General features: G+C 39.7%; 1 protein-coding gene across 19 annotated transcripts in view; it reads left to right on the forward strand.

Moving 5' to 3' along the window:
• The window catches only part of AFDN (afadin, adherens junction formation factor), a 137,473-nt gene that overhangs the window by 52,201 nt on the left and 68,502 nt on the right, over window positions 1-16,770 (forward strand). For 15 of the 19 annotated variants that reach the window (XM_038526552.1, XM_038526556.1, XM_038526553.1 and 12 more), the window contains exons 7-9: window positions 7,499-7,610; window positions 8,742-8,909; window positions 11,752-11,796. In XM_038526552.1, the coding sequence (XP_038382480.1) occupies window positions 7,499-7,610; window positions 8,742-8,909; window positions 11,752-11,796 (325 nt within the window). The remainder of the gene's footprint in view (window positions 1-7,498; window positions 7,611-8,741; window positions 8,910-11,751; window positions 11,797-16,770) is intronic. The other 4 variants (XM_038526563.1, XM_038526568.1, XM_038526567.1 and 1 more) reach the window with 1 other exon arrangement.

Consider the following 16,770-nt stretch of genomic DNA (forward strand, 5'->3'; position numbering starts at 1 on the left):
CCCTTCCATTATAGAAGTAGTAGATGTTCTTGTTGTAAAGTTAAAAAAAAAAAAAAAAAGTATAAAAAGATGAATTGAAGAAAATAAAAATCACCCATAGTTCTAATACCAAAGGATAACCACTACTGACTAGAGAGGGTAATACATATGACACGTGTGTATACACAACTGTGTAAATACATATGTGTGTGTGTGTGTATATACATATATATAATATACATATCCTTTTAGTTCTTGTTTTGTCTATTTAGGTAGCATTTTTTTAACAGTGTTTTTCTTATGGTTTTCACTAAGATACATTATGAAGATTAAACTTTTAAACAAACCCAGTTTGCTGTTGTAACTAGCACGTGGTGCTACATTTAGTCATCTGTCATTTTTTGCAGAAATCTTCCACCCAGTTCTCCCAAGGACAGTGAGCTCTTATTCCTCAGAACAGAGTGGGCCACATTAAATAAATCAAGCAGGTTTTCTCTTGTGAGACAGACTGCTTGGACACAGCAGACACAAGTGTCTGTGCTGACTTCTTTCTTACCAGGATTTCCCTGTCCAGTCGCATTGGCCTGGGTTCTTACAAGAGATGTCTTCCTTTCCTCGTCCTTTTTTTTTTTTTTAAAGATTTTATTTATTTATTCATGAGAGACAGAGAGAGAGAGGCAGAGACACAGGCAGAGGGAGAAACAGGTTCCATACAAGGATCCTGATGTGGAACTCGATCCCTGGACTCCAGGATTACACCCTGAGCCAAAAGCAGACGCTCAAATGCTAAGCCACCCAGGTGCCCTGTCCCTCCTTTCCTCATCTTAACAGTTGATTATTAAATAATAAAATAGTGTGGTTACTTGTTTTGGTCTCCCCCTCCCCAAAAGATTATGGAGGAGTGATGACAATGCAGCAAACCTCATGTACTTACCCTTGGCAGCGCCGCCAGGATCAGCGCACCAGCACAAGCAGCATCATATTCACCTGCGGGAAGCTCTAAGTGCCTCTGTATAATTCATCCCTTCCTTCTCCCCCTTTGCTAGGCAGCCACTGGTTTGCTTTCACTATAAGTAGTTTACATTTTTTAGAATTTTTACGTAAGTAGCATTACACAGCCTATACTCTGGTTTCCTCTTTTCCTGTACTCAGCTGTAAGGATTTCAAGTGTCCTTGTCTGTATCCATGCTTGCTTCCTTTTCGTTGCTGAATAGTATTTCATTATATGGATACTTCAGAATTTATTCATCTGTTTTCCTGTTGATGGACATTTAAGTTGTTTCAGTTTCTAGGTTTTGGCTGTTACAGTGAAGCTGCCATGAGCATTTGTGTGCAGGTCTTCTCATAGGTGTTGTTTTTTTCTCCAGAAATACTCAATAGTAGGTATACGTATAACTTCTTAAGAAACTCTGGAACTGTTATCCAAAGTGATTATATCTTGTTACATTAGCGCCAGAAGTATGTGAGAGCTGTGGTTGCTTTACTTCCTCACTCATATTTGATGTGGTCAATTATTTTAAATATCAGCTGTTCTGATAGGTTATAGTAGTGTCTCATTGTGGAAAACGGTTTTAATTTCCCTGTTGAGATATATATTAAGTCCATTGATACATATGTTGTGAATACTTTTCCCCAGTCTGTGACTTTCATCTTTTTAATGTTACCCTTTAGAGAATGATTTTTTTTTTATTTTTGTGGACATCATTTTGGTTTTTTTTCATCATTTTGTTTTTTTACATATTTTCTATTTTGTTCTATGTTCTATATAAGAATTTGTCTCTTCTGAGGTTGCAAATACTTTCCTCCTATGTCTTATTATTATTTTTGTAAGATTTTATGTATTTTTTTGAGAGAGTGTGCAAGAGCGGGGATCGGGGGTCAAGAGAGAGAAGCAGACTCCCCACTGAGCAGGGAGCCCGACCTGAAGCTTGACCCCAGTACCCTAAGATCATGACCTGAGCTAAAGGCAGATGCTCACTGATGGAGTCCCCCAGGTGCTCCTCCTCCTGTGTCTTATTATAGAAGTGTTATAGTTTTAGTATTCACATGTAGGTCTGTGCATTCCATTTCAAGAGAACTTTTGTGTGTGGTGTGAGGTTAGGGTAGATGTTCATTTTGTTCCATGTAGATACCCAGTTGATCCAGCACCATTTGTTGAAAAGGGTTTCTGTTCTCCCACTGAGTGCTTCGAATCCTTTGTTGAAAATCAGTTGACTATATATATATAGTTCTATTTCTGGAATCTGTTCTATTAATCTGTACATCTTGTATCCTTTTGTGAGCATCAAGCTATATTGATTACTATAGATTTATAATAAGTCTTAAAGTCAGGTAAACTAAGTCCCAATTTTGTTTTTTTTGCTTTTGCTTTTAAAAATTGCTTTGATTATTCTAGGTTATTTGTGCTTCTGAATAAATTTCAGAATCAGCTTGTCAGTTTGTACAGAGAATGTGCTAGGATTGTGGCTGGGTTTGCATGGCTTCTGTAGACGAGTCAGAGAGACGTCTAGCCTCGCAGTGTCCGGTCTTCAGGCTGTGAACACAGTGTGCCTCTTTGTTTATGTGGTCTTTGAGCCCCAGCAGTATTTTGTAGCATTCACTGTAGAGGTCTTAGACCTCTTTTGTTAGCTATAGATGGAATTATATAAAAGGGCTTGTTGAGCTTTATGGCTTTTATCTTTTTGCTAAAAACTAAATTCTCTTCAGTTGGAAAAACTGTTGGCAGATCTGTAATTTTATGAATAGAACTCAATTTTCAGCTGAAAATAAGAAAACAGATTTTTTCCCATTAAAATGATAATAAAAAATTAAATAATCTGTATAAATGTGCAAGAACAAAGAAAATGAAAGAAGAGACAGCAAAAGACCAGAGCTGTGAATGAAATTCTGGAGAAGTAATTCTGATATCCTACTCGTTGGGTCCGAGGAAACCTGCAGAGAGAACCTCCAACAAGAAACTTGTCAAGTGCCCGTATCCTATCCTTAAGCAGACTCAGGAATGTTAAGGGGCTTTAGCACTTTCTGAGTCAGCATTAAAGTTGAACTAAAATGAAATTGGGTCGAAAATTTTCATAAGAAACCGTAGACCCACCAAATTCCTCTCCCCATCCCCACTCCCATGTCATCTCTCCATCTGGAGACTGTGGTAGAGGTGATGGGGCAGAGGCCTGCACTTCGGGGTAGCAGGCATACAGAGTATGGCGAGGGTCTTTGCTGAAAATGGGAGGGTGAAGTGGAAGGCTCTAGCCAGGATACTGACAGCCAGAAGATTTCAGGATTTCTCCCAGAAGGCACTCTCTGGCCACATGAGAAAGATCTGTATGGAAACTGTCCTGTGGAAGTTCAGTCCGATAACCTCAGTCAGAGAGCTCCCGACAATACCCCTTGCCCATAAGCATAGCCCCCACCTTGAACTTTCTTGTGCCTCACTGTAGAATGTGAATGTATGGCCAAACTTCAGCAGACATTTGAAACACCTCTATGATGAAAGACAGACCCACACAAACAGGTAAAGAACCGGATCTTATTCCATGGATGATACAAGGCAGAAAGCAGAGGGAAGTGTTCAAAGAACTGAGAGACTTGGAGAGGTAAGGAGACAGTGCATCTGTGGAGTAAGATCACAGTGCTATCATGAGGGACACCCAGGGAAAGAGGCCTCAGAAGTTTAAAATGTAAGTAAATAAGGGGTAGGAGACAGTGTCAACAGAAGGAGGTAGAAGATAAAGCTCAGGAAATCTGTCCAAGTGTAGAACAGAAAGAAAGGATAGAAGAGGAAAGATCAGAAAGTTAGGACATCTTGTAGAATTCCTAACACTTGGCTAAAGGAAAGCCAGGGATGAAAGCAAGAGGACATGGAGAGGTAGAGTCATCAAAGATATGTACTGGAATGTCTCCCAGAACTGAAGCGTGTGCGTTTCTAGCTCAGGAATGGCCTGTAGGATAATGTTGGTACAGCCACACCAAGGTGTGTTATTTTGGAATTGTAGAACAGTAGAGAAAAGAGGATAATGATTCCAAAGAAAAAGATTGCAGTCACACATAAAGTGTTGGGGGGCAAGATGGGTGCCAGTCATTTCAGCATCACCATGGAGTCTGGAATACCTGAGCCAGTGGTCTCTGATTCACAGTGAAATGATTTCTAGCCCAAACTGTTGAGTGGTGTGGGTGGAATAAAGACATTTCAAAACATTCAAGGCAAAATTGGCCACCTGTTCAGCCTTTCTCAAACAGGTAGTGGAGGGTATCCCCCAGCAGGATGGAGTGGGCCAGGAAAGAGAAGGGTACAGGCTCCCCAAACAGGAAGTTATCCCATGGGTGATGGTAGAGGAAACAGTCTGGAAGGTGTTTTGTGTAGTTATCCTGCATAGTGCTCACTACACTGTGGGGATGGGGTTTAAGATTGAAAATGGTGTTTATAAATGTTAGTTATATTATCTAAAACAAATGGCAAGTAAATTCCTGAATGTGTTTCTAAGAGAACTTTGTTTCAGTTCTCTGTGTTATAGCAATAAATAAGAAGTAAAACACCTATCACTAAAGGATTGCTTATGCCATTGGATACCTTTTGCTATGAAATATTATGAATTAAATCTATACAAATTGACTTGGGGGTACATACATTTTGTAAAATACCCCATTTTTGGAAAACCAATACCATAAAATAAAATGGAACTACACAAGTCTGTGTGTATGCGTATGTGACCATAGAGAAAGGTAGATGCCCAGGAAAGATACACAGGTTACTAGTTACCTACATGAAGAGAAGAGGGAAGGAAAGAAGACTTTGAAATACACATGTGATTCAAATGTGAGCTCTCATATGAGATAGGTAGATGCATAAAGATCATTAATGAGGGCATGATCGTAAAAACAGTCATCTCACAGTGGGTTTTTTTTTCTTACTTCCTTATACTTTTCTGTGTTCCAGGTTTTTACAGTGAACCTGTATTACTTGGAACCAAAAAAACATACCCCAAAGATCATTTCTTAGTGAGGTGGGGAAAGATCAGTGATCATGAGTGTTTGTTTTTCGATATGCTTTTTCATTCTCTTTGGTCTCACTAAGAGAGAGTAAGAAATAGTATTGATAAATTAGAAGGGAAAGTGAAATAGAAGATATATTTTACACTGAATTTCTGGAGAATAGGGTTCATAGATAAAGAAACAGTATCCTGAATTGAAATTCTATCCCACTTTGGTGAGGGAGGGGACTCTTGGGGTGAGGTTGAGAGAGTAGGTAGTCACGGTAGTTATGCATTCCCTCTGAAGGGGAAATGCTTAAGATACAGGACATTCTGATGCATTTTCCTCCTGGTGGTTAAGTGTGAAATAGAAGAGAATCTTGTGATGCCAGGTTTTGTGAGCTCGTTGCTTTTCTGTTCAGGAGGACTATGTAGTGAGCATTATCGTATATGGTCCACTTATGCCCTTGGAGTAATAGGCCCATGGATGAGGATGGATTTGGATACAGGCTCCGTCAGCTTTTGGTTAGTAATGACTATAAAAATGTTCCTGGTCGGAATAAAATCAGCAAATCAGTAGTGTGCCCAGGGCCCAGCTTGCTCAGTGGAGACCTGACCCTCTTCCACTGTGCCCCTGCTGGTCTGTGAGCACCCAGGGCAGGGTGCCTTACCACACCTAGCCTTGCATGTGAGACTTGGGATTGCTCACGTGTTTGCCAAGGCACGTTTTTGTGTCCACGCATATGACTCTACTAAATAATATTCAGTTGCATGTAAAGTTGCATTTGATACAATAGGTGGTAATGACCTTTACCATTTTTTCCCTCTCCTTAATTTCTACCATACCTTTACTGACGACATTCAAGTGAAAGGGCACCCCAGTCGAGGTCATGAAATATAAAAGCCTACCATGGGCTTGTAGTGACAGGCCTTTTTGAAGTCATTTGATGTTTTCTTTTGAGGGTCTCCTACTTTGGGCTTTCCTTCTATTATGTCCTTAGAAATTCTGCTTCGCAAGCTTAGGCAGTAGAAATCAGGAGTTGATTATTGTTTTAATCTTGAATGAGATGTTCTTTGTTCTCTTGGTCTGTCATCTTATCAGTTATGTAGTAAGTAGTGCTTCCATATTCATTCATTTGTTATTTTAGCTATTGAATTATTCAATAAATACTTAAGTTCCTCTCACTTGTTAGATACTCTGCTGGGATACAAAAGCCAGAGCTGTCTCTAAAAGAACTTAAACTGAAAGGAGACGGAGAAGCCAGGAGTGAAAAATATAAAACAAGGAGTGCCTGAGTGAGAGTGGTGGTCGGGGAAAGATTACTAGAGGGGCTGTAGTTGAGCTAGGCTTGGACACTGGGAAATAAGCCTTTTAAGCTCAAGAGATCATGGAAGTGTGGGAACTCACGACCTAATCTGAGAGCTCTGAGTAGTTCGGTGTGGCCCGGGTCTAACAGAGTGCAGGACAAAGATTGGGACATGAGAGAGGTGTGAAGCTCAGGTTCTGAACTATGTGTGTTCTAACCCCAAGATACTAAATTCAATATAAAACAGCACAAGGAAAGATTAATTACTTTAGGAAGATGGTGTTTTATAGTACATTTGTCTTACTAAGGTAATCTGAAGCAGTGTAGAGAGAAATTAGAGGGTTCTACAGAAGAGTCTAGTCCACTGGTATATGAGTATGATGATATTTTGGGTGGCCAGGTCTCCTGAGATAACATTACTGCACTACTATAGGTTGAGCTGTTCACAGGCCAGTGGTCTGGCTGCTTCTCATATTTTCTATAATTGTGTCTCAATTTGCGTTAATACTTAATACTTCATTCCTTAGAATGAAGGAGGGGCAAAAATCCAGCAGATGTGTGAGCTTATTGGGCCACTGTCACCTAGATTTTTCCTTTGTATAACCGGGGGGGAGGATGGTGTGTGCGAAAGTCGTTTGGCTACCATAAAAGCGTAAAGAGCATTATGAACTTTTAGAGTGTCATGAATGCAGTCTTTTAAAACAGATGCTTAAACACATTTGTTGAATGAATCGCTCTGTGGTATAGCTAAATGATCTGATTAAAATTTAATCGTAAAGATAGATTATCTTTAAGAAAAAGAATGCTTTGCTGTTTTGTTGTTAGGTGACATTTATCTTGAGAGATCTCACATTAGATGAAACTACTTAAAAAAAAAAACCAATTATTTAATGATGGGAAGGTGGGTTTGGGACCAGAGACTGAGCAATGGTGGAGTGATCTTTCCTTAAGAAATTACTCACAATTTGCCCATTGCATACCATCCTTTCCTATAAGAGTTTATTTAAAAATAAATAAATAAAAATTGCTCAACTAGTACCTTTTGGGGGCCGGAGAACAAGGTGAATAGAAATGGCCCCATCAGCTGGCTAAACGTTTTATTGGAAGCTATTTTCCTTCACTTTTGTTGATAGTTTGAGAATTGTTTGTAGTGTTTGGTCAGTTTATTTACACTAAGTTCTTATTTGTGAATCCTGGTGCTTTACTTTTTAGGTATAGCACAGTTGATTTTATAATTTTCCCTTTCAGGTTATGCTTCCTCCTGGAGCCCAGCATTCTGATGAAAAAGGTGCTAAAGAAATGATCCTGGATGATGATGAGTGTCCTTTACAAATCTTCAGGGAATGGCCAAGCGACAAAGGTAAAGGGTAATTTTATTTGTTAAAGAATGATTTACATGACGAATTAAATTTCTGTCAGCTACGTGAGTTTTAACAATGAGGATGCAAGGGAGTGTGCAGGGAAGTATTTGTTTTGTGGTTGTTTGCTGGTGTAGTTTTGTAGCTCCTTCATAGATCTGCCGGATGGTTCCTACGTGGCAGCCTTGTCCTGAGGGCCACACACAGCTTATGTAAGTCTGGGGACCTGGAGTGGGCGGTCCCACTGTGGAAGGAGAACCTCATCTGGAAGGGACCGGGACTTGAGTGCTGCACTGTGTCGGCCAGCACACTGCACTCCTCCGTCCACGCTGAGCAGATGAGCAGGGGGGTGCTGATGACAGGATGGTAACCTGCAGCCCTAGAGACTCTCCAGTAATTCAGTCATTTCAAATAAGAAATCCAGACTTTTCACTCTGCGGACAGTTCCCCTTAATGATTTCAGAACAGCAAAGGTTGAAAGCTGTGTTTTTGATGAAATCTAGTTTTCTTGCTTTTGGTTTTACACCGTAAGCTGGCTGTCCTCTAGCAGAGGCCTTTATGTAATGAAGACCTACAAATTGATTGCCCATTCATCCTATCAGCAATGTAGATTGGTAGTTTAAATTAAAATGAGTAAACTAAGTAATTAAATTACTTAGTCTACCTCTTTTTAGACTGTTTTAAAGTTAATTGTGTTATAAAATCAAGTTACTTTGACATCTGAGTTAATTCAATTGAATTAAAAATCAGATCAACTAAAAATATATTTGTATATGCATGTGGTATGTGTCATGTGAATGTATTTATTGATCATAGGGTTATTTACCAGTATAAACATTCATTTATTCTTAAACAAATGCTATGGTGTTTTCCAGCATGTAATGTACTTGGGTAGTTATTTAAAATAGTTATTTAAAATAATCTTTGCAAATTGCTATGAGAGTTTCTCAGAACACAAATACTATTTCCTCTATTTCCCTTCCAGTATAAACTGGATAAGCCTTCACTCAATCACCCCTCAGGAGATGTTAAATTAAATTTTTTGGTAAATCTTAGAGGAATTGACAGTCAATTATTTGGCTGTGCATGCTGACTTGAGACTGCTTGATGATTGACGCTGTGCACTGTTCTAGGGCTTCTAGTCTTTCAGTTGAAGAGGAGGCCAGCCGACTATATTCCAAAGAAAACTAAGAAACACGTCGATGGGAAGCTGGTGAAGGGAAAGGAGAGAGCAGAGGGGTCAGCCTACGGTTCTGCACTCCCTCCCGAGAAACTGCCCTATCTAGTAGAGTTAAGCCCAGGTGAGAAATACTGTCAGTATACATTTTTTTAGCTTTTCATGTTTACACTTTTAATGAATTTTACTTAAGTATCCTTTCTCTTGACTGACATTTAGACCATTTATTTTTTAAAAAGTCTCTTAAGATATTAAAATAACAGAACCTTAGTGTCACAGGATATGTATATTCATAAAAGTAGAGTTCACATGGACAAAAATGAATGTTGAAAAACAGCATTTAAAATAGTGAATATGGGGAATTTAAGGAGAAGTTTAAATGATCCACTTCCTTTTCAATTTTTTCTAAAATAATCTTAAAAATCTACTAAAGTGAGAAACTGAAATAGATGTACTCTTAGGGCAGAGTTAATAGAAACAAGTGTGTGTGTATTTACCATACTGTTGTTTAATGAATGAACCGTGTCTGAAAAAAAAAACCTTTAAGTTTAACAGTACATTTAAGAAATCTATCTGTAAGAGGAAGGATATTTGTTTGCTTTTAAAATTATAATAGACCAGGTTTCTTTTCATGTTAGTCCTCTACATATTTCTTTTTAGAGCTCCCTTAAGCTAAAGCTGTTACTCTAAGTTAGCCATGAGGTAGAGAAATATGTTGACATTCTTGAAGAAGTGAGCATATACATCCCAGTGTGCGTATATGTGTGAGTATAGGAGATACGTGTACATGTATGTGACGTTTTATTACTCATTTGGGTCAAATCATGGTATGTAACCTGTATTATAAAGAATAGAGCATTGTGCTCTCCTTCCCAGAACTGCTTTTATTTTCTACTTTTGAAGATTTATTTATTTTTGGAGGCCGAGAGAGTGAGAGAGAACATGTGTGCCAGCAGGAGGGAAGGGTGGAGGGAGAGAACCCCAAGCAGACTCCCCACTGTGTGCAGAGCCAGACGTTGGGCTTCATCCTAGGACCCTGAGGTTGTGACCTAATCTGAAATCATAAGTCGGATGATCACCTGAGCGCCCCCAGGCTCCCCCAGAGCTGCTGTTAAAATAAAGCTCAGTTAGTAATAAGTACGGAAAAAAACTTGAAGCCAGAATGATGATATGGATCATCTATGGTTGCTTGGACAGAAATTATGTTTTTGTCTTCTTTGATTCATGAGCATTTATTTATGAGATTATCCCCATGAATAGATGAGAAACCTGTGGCCCTACAGTCCTAGGGCACAAGGAGGAGCTGTCGATTCAGGAGAAATGGTCTTGGTTCGACTGATGCTCTGTGATTTACAGTCAGCGGCAATATTGCTGCAGCTAGTAGTTTTTATACTTATGTTTGAGGAGCTTTTAAAATTGATTTGCTGTTTGTGAGGAACATGTTAGTGTTGCTTTGTCCCTTGGTTCTCTGGCTGAAAAGTTCAGCATTGTCGCTGAACTTTGTCGCTGTGGTTTGGAGACATGTCCCAGTATTGCTGTGTGCTGTGAAGTATGAGCGCACGGGTGCTGGTCACGGAGGCAGCTGAGGGCCAGCCGTTATGTTGGAACTTAAACATTTTCAGGATCTTTGGGCATCGGGTCTACTTTTTAAAATTTTGCATTACATGCTAAAAACTAATGATTGTTTTCTCCAAATCTAAATTTTGAGGATTTAGGAATATTAGTCTAGAGAGAATTGATAAATAGCACCCGACATAAAATAATTTTCAAATGAATAATGAAAAGGTGGTTTAGATGGGTAGCAGAGACAGGATGAGCATTCAGTCATCTATATTGAGAAGTACTTACTGATCTTTAGTATGTGTCAGACCCTCCCTGTCCAGGGTCTTTGACATGGAGCACCAACAAAACAAACAAAACCTGCTGACCTTGGCAACTTCCATTCTAGTGAGAATTGCTATTTTGACTGCTTATTTCATACTTTTAGTCTCCCAGCTAAATATATATATATATATATATGTTTTTGTAGGTGTGGAAACATGATAGACTGTAGGTAAAAATTAATTCTATACTACTTTTCACCAAATATCGGGTTACTGCTCATGACACATCTCCCTTCGTGGTGCTCTGCTGCCTTTACTCAGCATTTACTGGGCTGCTGCTTCAGGGAAGGCAGTGAGTACAAAGGTGGAGAGGGGAGATACTGCCTTCAGGTGACTCCCAAATAGTGTGTGTGAGCCCCCTGCAGCCCACCACCCCTCCTCAGTACCCTGGGCTGCCTGGCTGGTACCTGCTTGCGGTGACACAGGTGCACGTCCTGAGCTTGGCTCTCACAGCCTGCAGGCTGGGCCCAGGTCTTTCTCACAGTCAGCATGCTCAATGTGGTTGATTCCTTCTTACATGGACAAGAGAATGATACTGGTAAATGTTGATTTGTCACAAACAGATACGTGCTGTACTTGCACTGGACACGTGACCAGCCCCGCAGGTATCCTCAGGGTTGGGCCGAGGTGCAGGGGTGTAGATGGGAGGTTTTTGAGGTATGGGTGTATGCTTATACTGTCTGGACTGTCTTTTGGAGAGATGGGGGGAAATGTCATTTTATCCTTTGGTTTGGATTTGAATGTGTTCTTTTAACAGAAGGAATAGCTGAGTTGGCTGGTGATCTTCTAGATGATTAACTAACTGTTGCTCTCCTGCTGCTTGGTGACTCACCTGTTGTCTTGGTGTTTTCCTTAACAGTGTGCACTGGTTTCTAACACACACACTGCCTGGAGCACTGTTGTTTTGTCCTCACAGCTCTGAAAGCTATGGGTGAACCGTAATTTTCATCCTCTGAAAGGTGTCCCACTGCAGCTCACCCTCTCCTGTCTCTCTTCTCCTCCCCCCTCCCACGTGCTCTGCATGACCTCTGTCCTGACGATGCTGCCTTCACCTGGGTCCCGTGCATGTGTTTCTAATCCCAGGGAGAAGGAATCACTTTGCCTACTACAACTATCACACTTATGAAGGTAATGCTTTGCTTCATACTACTTTTTTAACTAGAGCACTAACAGAACCTCTTGAGCAAAATAATGTTAACTGGCCAAACATTTTATGTATTAGTTTTTGAATTGATAGAAATAACTTTATTCTGAGAAATTTAATGTATTGTCACTTTATTCGTATCTAGTAAGTGTTCCATATGCTTTATCGCTTCATTTCACAGAAGCTTATTTTACAGAAATGTCTAGTTCCTTTTTTTAGGCTAAGTCTTAAGTGAGAAATTGGACTGAAGAATGATGGGAGCTGTGTTCCTATCTTTCCCCTCCTCCCCCCAAAAGGTTAGGAAGAGGGGAGATGGTGGGGAGAGAGAGTGAGGGTGGTGGGTAAGAATGTGCCCAGGACTGAGGGGCAGGTGGGAGGGGCTCCGCGGTCACACACTCCAGCTATGACACTGATGGGGAGCAGGTGTCCCAGTCAGTGGCCTGTGTCTGACAGTATTTGGGAGAGTGAGAGGAAGAGAGTCAACCATACGCTTGGCGTTCACTCATATTTACCATCTGTTTTGTAGGGAACTAGCTTATTACATTATGATCAGGTTTTAGAGTTTCCTTAGGATTCTCCTTGTTTGCCTCATCAAAATTCATTTCTTCTTGTTAGCAAAGATGTACTTTCTTAGAATATGCTTCTCAAATTTGTGTGTATCTGTCTTTGTCATCTTCAGTAGTATAGCTACTTATTGGTTTTATGGAAATACATTTTGGCTGTTTTTATGTTTTTAATATTTTTTTACATGTTGAATGTAACAAATGTTTTCCCATGCTGCATAAAGTTTCATCACCCTTTTTAGCATCTTGTATTTGTTGAATTATCTCCATACTGATCATATAGACTTTCATTGGCTATTGACTGACCTTGCAGTTTTGGTTTTTGTTCTTTTTAAAAAATATATGATGGGATCCCTGGTGGTTCAGCAGTTTAGCGCCTGCCTTCGGCCCAGGACGTGGTCCTGGGAGACCCGGGATCAAGTCCCACATCAGGCTCCCTGCATGGTGCCTGCTTCTCTCTCTGCCTGTGTCTCTGCCTTTCTCTCTCTCTCCCTCTGTGTTTCTCATGAATAAATAAATAAAATTTAAAAAAATTAAAAAAATGAATAAGTGGTATTTATCACCTATTTTGATATTCATATGCATAGAGTCTAAGACCTGCTTTTATTATTATTTTTTTTAATTCCTGAAAAGGATTCTTTAACGTTTTTATGTGTGTGTTAATTTTATACTATAAAGTAATGGAAACTAGGGATAAAATGGCATTTCCTTTTTTACCTTGTGTATATAAAAAATGCATGGACCAAACTCATCAAAACTTTGACCGAGGTGCTTTTAGTTCTCCAGTTTTTTTTTTTTTTTAAAGACTTTATTTATTCCTGAGAAACATACAGAGAGAGGCAGACATAGGCAGGGGGAGAAGCAGGCTCCATGCAGGGAGCCCAGTATGGGACTCGATCCCAGGATCACAACCTGAGCCAAAGGCAGATGCTCAACCACTGAGCAATGCAGGTGCCGTGCCTTTCTCCAGTTGTATTTGAGGAGTGCCAGTTTGTTGTTTGCTTTTCTTAATAGAGTTAGTGGAAATATGCTCTAAAAGCTCTGTGGTTCAGTAAGCTTCGGAAATTTGATGGCTTTCTGAACTGTTGGGTTGACTTGGCTAAAGTAAATTCTGTGGGGATGAGAATGTGTTCAGTTCCTCACCATGCTTAGGATGCGGCAAGTGCTTGGTCAGCACTCTTGAAATGAAGGAGTCCCCACCTTTCTCTAAGTGGCACCTTTCCCTAAGTGGCGTGGCAAAGATGACAGCACCACAAACTAACCTCCAGAGGCTCACCCTGGGGAATTCATCCCAGGAAGCAAGCAAAGACAAAAGCAGAGTTGGACATAAAGAAGTGCTGTAAAAACAAAAGTGCTATTTAAAGACTCTTCCTATGCTATGTTCATAATAGTCTATTTTCCCTTAATATTCAGCATACTAAAGAAAACTTCAGGTTACATCTCAAATTTAGAAAAGCAAAAGCAGAAAAACAAGATGCAGAATAGTGTGAACAGTAATTTAGGGGTACCAGAGTTGGCAAATGAAATTCAGGAGACCCAAAGACATTAGCATTTTAGAAAGAACACCAGGTTTTTGTGTAAATGGGTCCCGACAATCGCCCATTTGACTAGATGCCACATATTTCATTTGTTGACCCTAAGGAGTATTCTAATGTTTGTCCAAAGAAAGAAAAATGCATGTATTGAGTTGCTTAACTATATGTGCATAAAACAGATTTTAGAGATTTGCTTCTGGATGGGGAATTAGGCCAGGAAAAGAAGGGTACTTTTCATTGTATACTTCCCATGTCTTTTAAATTTCAAACTGCATGAATATTTTATAGATTTTTAATTCTACATTATGACACGAAGAGAAGAAATGACCTCTGATAGAAGCAGTGTTATGTGTGGGAGGGTTACTTAGATGTGTCTCTGCTCTTACAGATGTTCCAGATCTGTAAGGAAGAGAAGTGCTTAGGTGCTTTTGTTCAGTTGAGGACAAGGAGAAAATAGAAGCGGTTGTTTTTGGCAACTTTTCTGTGTTCATTAATGCCCATGAGATGGTCCTTGTGCTCTTAATAAGGAGAAGGGAGTGAGTTATTCCAAAAAGAAAGATGTTAGTTATTTGAAGATTACCTGCCTGCATCTCCCCTTCCTCCCTGACTCAAACCAAACACCACTGTATCTAGTAAGTTCTGTGGCCACCATTTGGGTTATTCAATAACCATATTGTCTGTCCATAAAGGCTTTCTCTGTATTTTTTGTTGCTATGTGGTAGTGAAAAAAGAGGGAGTGGGGAGCAGCTTGACTCTCCCCTCGAGTGACCGGAGGCGAAGTTTGTATTTACCCCTTTTTCTTTATACTTCTGAATCTGTTGTGTAGAAAAGTCCATAACATCCATTTATTGGTTCACAGGATACTTTCCAGAAGCACTCAAAATGCAGAATATTAATGTGAATTTTTTCTACCCCTAGACACGTATTTTTCATGTTCTTGTACTTTTAACTTTGTATTGAAATAATTGTTCATCATTTATTTGCTTCTTTTGCTCCCTTTGTAATTCATTTGTGTAATTACATAATATCTGTGTCACCAAAGCGCTTTATTTTCTTCATTTTTAGCTACTAGTTAATTAACTGTAATAAATTAAATCTTTGTTGGGTGAATACTGTGGACCAGGCACTGTACTGAGTGCTAGGATCAAGTTTTTTTTTTTTTTTTTTTTTTAAATCTAGCTACTAAGGAGCTCAGAGATAGGGGAGGCAAGTAAATGGAAATAATCATAAACTAGGGTTAGTGGTATGACGATAAAGTAGCGTACAGGCCTGTGGAGGATGGGAAGAACACACAAGGTTTCCTGCCTGGGAGGATTTATTGGGACCGCCTGTGGTGTTTAAAGCAAGCAAAATAATAGACATTCCTGGGGGACTGGACTCAGCAGCTCTAGAAGGGAATGAACTGCCTACGTCCAGGAAAGGCCCACGTGGTTCTGATGCCTCATTTTGGATCAGGACGTGGAGTTGGAGTTGAAAATAAAACTGCTTAAAAAAAAAAAAAATGCTCCAGTTGCCACCACACACAATGAGGAGATTCCAGCTGCACAGCATTGTCAATTATGAACCAGTCTTTTCATGCATATTAGGTGTTGTGGTTCTCAAATACAGGCTACTTTTATCCAGATTTGACAGGTTTCTAAAATATTTCAGAAATGGGAAATATTGTTATTAGAATGTTATTTTGTGTACTCTAAATTTAACAACAATCCTAATAGAACTTGTATGTTCACGGTGTGTTTTGTCTGAGAGTTGAGACCACACCACAGCTAAGAGATTTTAGTAGTCTTAAACCTGCAGACACTCCCAGTGTTTAATTCTTTTTTTTTTAAATTCAAACTGCATTTTATTTTTATTTTTTAATTTAAATTCAGTTAATGAACATACACTGTATTATTGGTTTCAGAGGTAGAGGTCAGTGATTCATCCATCTTATATAACACCTCATGCTCATTACCCCGGTGTCTAACTTCTGAACCTCTCACAGCTTAATTCCTGGTCCCAGTGACCAGAGGTTTTAACTGGCAACTTAATAAATGGATCAGCAGTTTATTAATGCATTAAAGTAGGCCAGGGAGACTCTACGTGGCCCCCTTAAGGACTCTGCACTGTGGATGGCACACACCTGGTTGGCTGTCATGGCTGGGAGATGGTATCATGATTCACTGATTCTGTGAGGCTTGTTTCCTAGTATGTTAACAGCTCTGAAATCAGAATAAATCTTTGATTGACAGCCTGTGTTAGGTTGAATATAGTAGGTGAGAAGTGAATGAACATCAGGGTGTAAATGGACCAGATGTCTTGACACTGGTTCTTTTTCCTTCTCCACACACCAACCCCATCATAGGAATTCATGCACAGGGAAGTCAAATAATGGTAGCAGTTCACAGAGGTATTAAAAAAAAAACAACAAAAAAAACACATTATCTCTTTCTGTCCCTCCCTCCCTACACACACACACACACTCCACTCCACAAAGCTAAGCACTTTTAATGGTAGTTGTTACTGGAACTTAATGTCAGGAATGGGCATTGGAATCCCTTGGGGAGATTATGTGTGTGCGCCCCACCCCTAGAGATCTTGGTCTGAAGGTCTGGATGGGCTGGGAAGTTGTGCATTTAAAATCTCCATCAGCGATGCAGCTGTGCCCTGTCAGTCCATCCATATAGTGCCCTGTGCTATATATATAGGTGGCAGGTTTGCTCTGAAAGGAAGGTCTATTTTTGCTAATCTTTATCTGCTTAATAGAATTGCTCTTCAGAGCCATTAACAAAAATCCAGGGCTGCATGGTGGAGAAATTTCTTTTTATGTGATAAGAAGAATGTTGGTTATGGATGATGATGTTAGCCCCTTAAATTGTAT

This window comes from Canis lupus, chromosome 1 (assembly GCF_011100685.1).
Source record: "Canis lupus familiaris isolate Mischka breed German Shepherd chromosome 1, alternate assembly UU_Cfam_GSD_1.0, whole genome shotgun sequence".
Taxonomy (NCBI): Eukaryota; Metazoa; Chordata; class Mammalia; order Carnivora; family Canidae; genus Canis; species Canis lupus.